The sequence below is a fragment of the Nicotiana tabacum genome, chromosome 6 (assembly GCF_000715075.1).
Source record: "Nicotiana tabacum cultivar K326 chromosome 6, ASM71507v2, whole genome shotgun sequence".
NCBI lineage: Eukaryota > Viridiplantae > Streptophyta > Magnoliopsida > Solanales > Solanaceae > Nicotiana > Nicotiana tabacum.
The window spans coordinates 128,363,030-128,372,163 of NC_134085.1; the positions used below are offsets into that span (position 1 = coordinate 128,363,030).

Here is a 9,134-nt window from a genome sequence, read left to right on the forward strand (position 1 = left end):
GACCTAGTCCTCAGATGCTGTCACTGCCATGTACTTCAACAATAGTGGAAACAGGCAAGGAATAAGGTTCCAAAAGGAGAAAATTCCTTACAACCCTCACAACAACTATGTCGCGGTTCTTGATAACTGGCTTTGTACCCATTGTGGGAACAATGGGCACTTCAAAGAAAATTTCCAGCCCAGGGTTCAATCTATTTAGAAAAACAAAGTGTTTGCTGAAAAAGTGACTACAAAAGAGGGACCACGTACCACTCGCAAAAATCGCATATTGCCTGCATGGACTAGAAAAGCTCTTATCCAACCTTTTCCTCATTACAAGGGACCCAAACTAGTTTGGGTTCCTAAATCTAATCCATAATTTATATGGGCAAGGAACTGTGAGAGGAAGCGGACAGCAATGGATCATGGACAGTGGATGCTCAAAGCACATGACTAGAAACACCATGGATTTTCTCTCACTGAAAGTCCTACAGAGAGGGAATGTATCCTTTGGAAATGGAAAAAAAAGGTACATTCTCGGTGTCGTAAAGGTTGGAAAGTCTCTTTCACACTCAATTGAGAACGTGTACTATGTGGATGGCTTGAAGTACAGTCTCTTGAGTGTCTCTCAAATTTGTGATAAAGGGAACAAAGTAGAGTTCTTGTCTAAAGTTCGCACAGTTACTAATCTAGTAACTGGCGAAGTGGTCCTAGTAGCCAAAAGATACAGGAACGTCTATGTTGCTGACTTTAACTCTCTGCAAGCTGGTGATATAAGCTGCTTGAAGGAAGTTGATAATGATGCAGAACTTTGGCATAGAAGATTGGAGCATGCAAGCTTCTCACTTCTGAATAAATTGATACAGAAGGACCTGGTTCGTGGTCTGCCAAATTCAAATTTGAAGGAGCATAGATTGTGTGATGCGTGTACTAAGGGAAACATGTGAAATCATCTTTTAAGCCAAAGAAGGATGTTAGCACATCAAAACCACTCGAACTCCTTCATATGGATCTGTGTGGTCCTATGAGAATACCAAGTAGAGGTGGAAAGAAGTATATTTTTGTGATTGTGAACGACTATTCAAGATTCTCCTAACACTGTTTCTTAGAACAAAGTCTACAACAAAAGGACACAATGTATGGAAGAAAGTGTTCATGTGTTATTCAATGAGACACCCTCTTCTAACAAGGAAGGAAATAGTAATGATCAAGATAATGAACCACTTTTGGTTCCTGGGGAAATATCTCATATCTCAAATGGAAAGGCTAATATGACGAGCCAGATGAAGGAGACAGGTGAAGACAATGTAACATTGGAGATGAAAATATCTCATATCTCAAAAGGTGAAGACATCCTCTTGCACTTCTCAAGAGGAACCTGGTACCCCAAGTAATACTACTGAAGCTGAAGAAAGAGTTGGAGATGCAGTGCAAGGTATTCCACAAGTAACAAAACAATAAATGCATGGAAATCCATTTAACTTACCCAATTCCTATACCAATCAAACTTCAGTCCTGTTAGTTTGTATGAGTCCACCAAACAGTAGAGTACCTAGTCCTATATGAGGTTATGCTGAGAATGCTAATAATACTGTAAGTAAATGAGACACAAGATTTTTACGTTGAAAAATCCTAACTCAAGGGGATAAAAACCACGACCTACACCTCTAGGATTTCAACTTCACTAACTTGTAAACACCTATTACAAGCCACTTTGTAATAACTCTATTACAAAGAATTCAACTCAACTAACTTGTGGTACTCTCACCATAAGCCACTTTGTCACTCTCTAGATACAAAGACTTTAACTAACTTGTGATACTCTTACCACAAGCCAATTTATCACTCCAGATAAAGGACCTGAAGCATATCTGGTACATTCATTCAAGGTCATCAACTCAAGATAATGTGAGTAGTGTGCCTTCAGATTCACAAGAACTAGATTAGGGACCTGATCCCTTTGTGTTCCCCTGACAGAAGTATAAGTTAACTATATAGCTGGAAAGCAACTGTAGAAAGTGACTGCCTGCAACTGTATACGCAACAGTACAGCAGACAGTGTAGCAGTCACTTCCCATTAGGTAAAGGCATGTACTAACCAAGAATTGACATCACCATTGTGATGTCTTTTATAGTATAACAACCTGGTGCAAGGCACAAGATTTCATTTGAGAATTTTTAGTGATATTCTTTCAAGTGTTGGAAATACCTCTCTTAAAAACAAAGTTGTTACAACCTCAAGGACCAAATCCAAAGATTGAAGATATCTTAAGTCCTTAGGTTTGTTGAGTCTTTGTTATTTGTTCTTCACCGTAACTCCTATCTTGCTTTATTAGAAGCTTTGTTTTAGAAAACTCAAAATCATAAACCATCTGAGTTTGTGTTGTGACTAGAGTTAGTCATAGGTTGAAGTCTTTGTAACTAGTGAGTGACAAAGTGGCTTGTGATAAGTGTATTACAAGTTAGAGTGATTGAAGTCTTTGTAACTAGTGAGTGACAAAGTGGCTTGTGATAAGTGTATTACAAGTTAGAGTGATTGAAGTCTTTGTAACTAGTGAGTGACAAAGTGGTTTGTGATAAGTATATTACAAGTTAGAGTGATTGAAGTCTTTGTAATAGAGTCATTACAAAGTGGCTTGTAATAGTGTAGTTACAAGTTAGTGAAGTTGAAATCCTACAAGTGTAGGTCGTGGTTTTTTTCCCTTGAGTTGGGATTTTTCCATGTAAAAATCATGTGTCTCATTTACATACCGGTTCAGTAGTTAGCACTATGGAAACTGATATAGGACCAGATCTCTATACAGTTTGGTTCATTAGTATTTTCAGTGGAAACTCATAGAAGACCAGGTACTCAATATTGTGGTGGATCCATATAAACTAACAATGTCTTCCACCATGTCGGTAAAATAGCCATCATACATCGTTGAAACGTCATTGGTGCATTACACAACCCAAAAGGCATCTGTAAGAGTGCAAAATTACCATAGGGACAAGTGAAAGTGGTCTTCTCTTGGTCCTCAGGAGCAAAAAGGATTTGGTTATAACCGGAGTATCCATCAAGAAAGCAATAAAAAGAACACCCGGCCAACCTATCAAGCATTTGGTCAAGAAATGGAAGAATAAAATGATCTTTCCGAGTAAGTTTGTTGAGCTACCTATGTCGCGCCCCCTTTTTTCTCCCTTCCAACGGAGAGGAGTCCGGGTTTCGACATTCATGGTGTATAATAACTCGTTCCTTTTGGGAATTGGGTATTTGAAGAGTCGCCACCTAATAATTTAAGTTGCATTAGGACACTCATAGAGTTCATTTACAACTAGGTTTGATAACCAGAGATTGGGTAAGGGCTTGAAATTATCCTAAGGGAAGGTGTTAGGCACCCCTCAGGATCCACTAGTGTGGTTCCCGACCAGATAGTTTTTTGTGAATTTGTGCAATTAGCAAGTAATCAAATAAAAGGCTCAAGTAATTGGGGATTTAAGTTTAAATACACAAGTGCAAACAATTATTAAAAGGCAGGGTTTTGGAAAATGAGTTATAAGCTAGACATGCTTGTAAAAAATGAAAGGGGGTCCTAGGTTTGTTTACAATATGGATCACCTCCGGTATGACACTCCTCAGAAGAGGGGATACACGTGGTATTAACGCACTGGTTATCATATACATATCTACTCTTCCCACCCCGTTAAGGTATTAAAGCATGGATTGGTCTCGACCTCTATTGTATGCTATTACCAGTCCTATTCTTATCAGTCCCGGAGGAATTTAGGACTACTATTCCTATAAGAGGGAGGATTTTAGGCTAACTCTTAGGTTTAAAGGTGAAAGACTAAAGCGACATGCAAAACACGTAGGACTGCATTTTGAGGGGAACATATAAACAATTAGAGGGCTCATATATACCTCCATAAATAATTCATATAAATAGCATGACTTAAACATAGTTAAGGTCTGAATTTTAAAATCCTAAAGCAGAGTTTGAGTCAGAACCAGATTCATTGTATAACTTAGAAAAGAAGTCTGAATCAGGCATGCCTGCTGGTTGTAGCAGTTGGTAATTAACAAAGGCAGTTCCAGTTTTATTTAAGTAATTACCTAAGGCTTGCCTAAGTGTAATGGTGATGTCCTATGAGCATGAATATCTATATTGATTAGGAATGTAGTAGAGCAGCGGTTAATTTTAAACAGGCGATTTGGATCCTATAGGCATGCTTTCTAATGATATTGATTAACACGAAAAGAGTAGGTTATTTAATCTGATTCAAACAGGCACGAGTCAAACTGATTTTTAACTAAACTGGTTTTAGACCTTATAAGCATGATTTCTATTACAGCTAATTTTAAATCCTATATGTATGGTATCTAATTATTAAAAGCTGACTTTGGACTTATAGGCATGATCTCTAAGGGAAACGAATCTGGATACATGTTGTAATGCAAAATTGAACTTCAATTACTTTACATCCTATAAGCATGATATCTAATTATAAAGCGGACTTCTAACCCTATAGGCATGATCTCTACTATTAAAGCCATTTAGACCCTACAGACATGGTTTCTAATTGTGAAAGTAAAGCATGCAGAATTTATTTTAAACCAAAGCAGATCCTATAGGCATGTTATCTAACAGACCATATTTGGAATCAAAATAGACCCTATAGGCATGTTATCTACCCACTATATACAACTACCCACCCTTTCTCACTAATAACCCCATAATTGTATATAAATTATTATAGACCAAATGATTGAATTAAAAAAGAAGTGCAGAAATAAGAAATTACAACTAAAGGAAGCCTGATCTTGACTTCCTCTCTGAGTTATGTAATAAACCACTTCAATGCCAATATTTCAAGGCCTTTTCTCATACCTGGGTGGATCAGAGTTCCATAAGGACCTCAAGGGATCTCGAGCAGGGATCACACCTAGATTTACATAACCAAATAGAATGAGTGTAGTGTGGAAAGGCCAGCCCTTATGTGTCCAAGTTCAGATGGAGCTCAAGGGTCCCAAGGCAAGGCTCACACAAGAGGGGCAAACCTAGATTCTAAGAATATAGTGGAAGTGCAGAACATAGTTTGAAAAGGAGATTTATTTTTAAAAGCTAGACTGACAGTCCATTTTGAAAGCAATTAGTGACAGAAGCGATTTAAATTAGTAGTAGTAGTAGTAGTAGTAAAACTCAGAACTACACAGAATCAGTAGTCATTCAAAGGGGTCAAGGGGTTTTGGGGATACATTTGTCTGTAAGCAGATGAACCCAGCAGGGGTCTGGTTTGGTCATGCACAGAAACAACTGATGCTGGCATGGCCACAAACCTATCAAAGGAACACAAACACATAGAGGGAATATGGGGGTTTGGGGTTCATAAGACAGAATATGCGTTAAAACACACATAGGGGAAGCATTAATCTAAGGGAAAAGGGAACATATTACAGCATGTTAATAATGTAACTTGACTGCAGAAACATGAGCAGAAGTAGGCAAGAGTGAAAGAAACAGAAGCAACTAAAGAAGCATGTTGTTGTTGGGGCTTAAAAATTAACTAGGACATACCAGTGGAGAAGCAAAGTGCAGAAAGGTAAAGCAAGCAAGATTCCATAGTCTAGCCTTGGCTTTCAGCCGGCTAGACAAAGCAATAGCACTAGTAGTAAAGAAGGAGAGAGTTTTTGAGTGTAAGTGTGTGTTCTGAACTCAAATTATTCCTCTCTTTGAAAGAATAGAAGGTAAGGGTATTTATAGTTTTTAAAACGAGTGAAGAATAAGGTAATAACTAAAGTCTTAACACAAATATGGAAATAATCACAATCAGAATCAATTAACACAAGTGATTCCCTTTAATTAAGGAATCACTGCGTAACGGATACTAACAGGGTTAATTAAGGAAAGAAATCAGTTTAGGATAGATTGATTATTGCCATATTAGGGGGCAGAAAAAGTATAAAGTAAATAATTGAGACTAAGTACAAAAAATTCTTAGTTTTGGGAAAGGGGTTCATCAAGATCAAATATCACAGTAAAGGAAAGGAATCAATTAATTTTAAACAAATGAGTAAAAAAATTAGGGTTTATAAGGGAACCATTTGCAATCAGTCGTGAGATTGAGGAAATCAAAATCAATCAAGAAAGAAACATGATTTTGCACTTCAACATATAAATAGAATTAACAGAAGTATCAGACATGCAAGGCCAAACATATTGGCAAAAGACACAACACAAACATACAGCAGTAGCAGGAATAAGCTAGGATTCAGTAGTAAAAGAGATCTATTCGAAGCACAATAGTCAACAAGGTCAAGTAGTCACTTAGAATCAAAAGTGAAGAAAAATATAGTAAAAGAAAGTCAGAAACAAGTAAAGACCTTCAAGCTCATAGTAATAAGCGAGGAAACCTCTTTTAAGAATTAGGGCTTCAACGGTAGTTCAGTTTAAGAGATGATAAGAACTCAGAATCAGATAAGTCAAACAAGGAAAAGAGAGACAGAAACAGAGAACTTAATCGAACAAGTATACATTCAAACAAACAAGGATAGTTTCAGAACTCGGATAAGACCAAAAAGACCTAGGGTTCTCAACATGCTGAATTAGGTAGAACGAAAGCATAAACAAGTCGTTTGAACATAGTGAAATCATAAACGATGCTGAAGATCGAAGGAGAGATCTTTAAAAAGATTTTTAAGAAACCCTAATCGTTGAAAAATGAAGAGTCATTTTGGAAGAAAATCGAAGAACCTTAGAGAAAACACTTGAGAAGTTCATAATAAGCACAGATCTAAAATAGATCTGAAAGAAAATCAAAAGACCTTAAAGTTAGGGTTTCAGAGAACCCCGAAAAAGTGAGAAAGACTTTGAAAATTACCGATCTAGCCAGAAAAGCCATGGATCTGACTTGAACGGTCAAAGGTGGCCGGAAAAAAACCAGAGATGGCGGTTGATCAAGGACTGGACCAGATCTCTTTGAGATCTGGCCATGAAATCACTGAAACAAACACCCAGGAGCCATAAGAGGCCGATACACCTCTCAAGCAGCCATGAGAGTCCATGGATTAGGTAGGGATTACAAGGAATTAGGGTGGAATTGGGTGGCGGCTAGGGTTTATGTAAGGCTGCAAAGAGAATTTAGAGGAGAGGGATTCATGGGCGGCGTTTAGTGAAAAGTAAATTAGGTTAAGGGGTCATTTGGGTTTAATTATGGAAGCGTGAATGGTGTCCGTTGATCTGAATGATCAACGACCTAGATTAAAAGGGTAGGTGGGGAATCCGAGTTTAGGTTAGTTGAAATTGGGTTGGGGTCGGGTTTAATTGAAATTGGGCCAGGGAAATTGGGTTTGATTTGGGGTTAAATTTAGGCTAAAAATTAAATACAAATGGGTTGTTATTTAAATAACCAATTTTCCCCTTTTTAAATTATAAAAAAATAGTAAATAAATTTCTGAGAATAACTTGAAAGTACTAAAATGATTCAAATCATGTAAATAACAATTTAAAAATATAGGGATTAATTTTATGGATATAAAACACAATTAAATCTTAAAAAGGCTAAAATTACAATTATATGCAATTAGCTGTTAAAAATACTAAACAAGATTGTAAAAATATGTAAAAATTACCCTATAAATATAAAAATCTAATAAATGAATCATCAAAAATAATAATTTTGGACATAATTATTGGGATTTTATGGATGAAAATAGGAAATAAATCGATTTAAAAACCTTTAAAAATTATGGAAAAATAATAAAATATTTGGACATGCCTATGTATGCATTTATATGCTATGTTGAAGTTATTTTGCATATTGAAAATATATAGGGAAAAATTGGGTATCAACAACCTATAGTCCATGCACACTCTCCACCCGGTGACGGTTCTTGTTCGGATCAATTCATTCTTGTCATTTGTTACCACAGTCATGCCCCCTTTATTTGGGACACATTGTACTGGAGAGGTCCACGAGCTATCGGAAATGGGATACACAACCTCGGCATCTAACCACTTGACTATCTCCTTCTTCACCACCTCTTGCATTGCTTCATTCAATCTTCTTTGATGTTCAATAGAGAATTTGGCACCCTCCTCCAAAATAATTTTGTGCATGCAAAAGGCGGGGCTTATGCTTTGGATATCCTCCAAAGTCCAACCGATTGCTCTTTTCCTCCTTTGTAGCACCTCCAATGTGGACTCTACCTGCATGTTAGTTAAGCAAGAATAAAGTATAAGTGGTATAGTAGAAGAAGGGCCAAGAAATTCATACCTGAGGTGCGGGGGAAATGGCTTTAGCTCCAAAGTAGTAGGCTCTTCGATTGAGGAATTTGTTGGAGGAGTCTTCCTGTTTTCATGATCCAAAGATAGCTTTCAGGGCGCATAAGTATACGACCACATGCCTTGCAATTCATTTACACACCCCACATAGCCATCACTCTTTGCATCATCATCTAGGTTGAGAAAAATGGCTTCTAATTTGTCCTCAACATTAATTGTTACACTAGCATCATCAACTATCACGCCGGTCACCATATCACAAATGAACAAACTTCATTACTATTCGGTTGCCTCATTAACTTGCACACATGGAAAACCACCTTTTTGTCACCCACCTGAAAGTGAGCTCATCGGTTTCCACATAAACAATAGTCTTCCCCATAGCAAAGAAAGGTATACCCTAAATGATAGGCACCTCATAGTCTACTTCACAATCAAGGATAACAAAATCCGCTGGGAGGATGAACTTGTCAACTCTAATCAATACATCATCAATAATACCCAAAGACCTCTTTATTGTCCGATCTGCCATTTGCAGCCTCATGGATGTGGGTCTTGGTTGTCCAATTCCCAAGGTTTTAAACACTGAGTAGGGCATCAAGTTGATACTTTCCCCGAGATCACATAATGCTTTGGCAAAATCGACGCTCCCAATAGTGCAAGGGATTGTGAAAGCACTCAGATCTTCCAACTTTGAAGCCATTGAGTGCACAATAGCACTCACTTGGTGAGTCATCTTGATGTTTTCACAATTCATTGATCTTTTCTTGGTTACCAAATCCTTCATGAATTTTGCATATTCCGGCATTTGTTCCAATGCCTCAACCAACGGCACATTAATTGAAAAACTCTTCATCATATCAATAAACTTTTTGAATTGGTTTTTATTATTTT

General features: G+C 37.3%; 1 protein-coding gene across 1 annotated transcript; it reads left to right on the forward strand.

Moving 5' to 3' along the window:
- Positions 1-404: 404 nt before the first annotated feature.
- LOC142182040 (uncharacterized) lies at positions 405-926 on the forward strand. The gene has a single exon (XM_075255902.1). It carries the CDS (start codon positions 405-407, stop codon positions 924-926), a length of 522 nt encoding a protein of 173 aa, XP_075112003.1.
- The last annotated feature ends 8,208 nt before the right edge of the window (positions 927-9,134 follow it).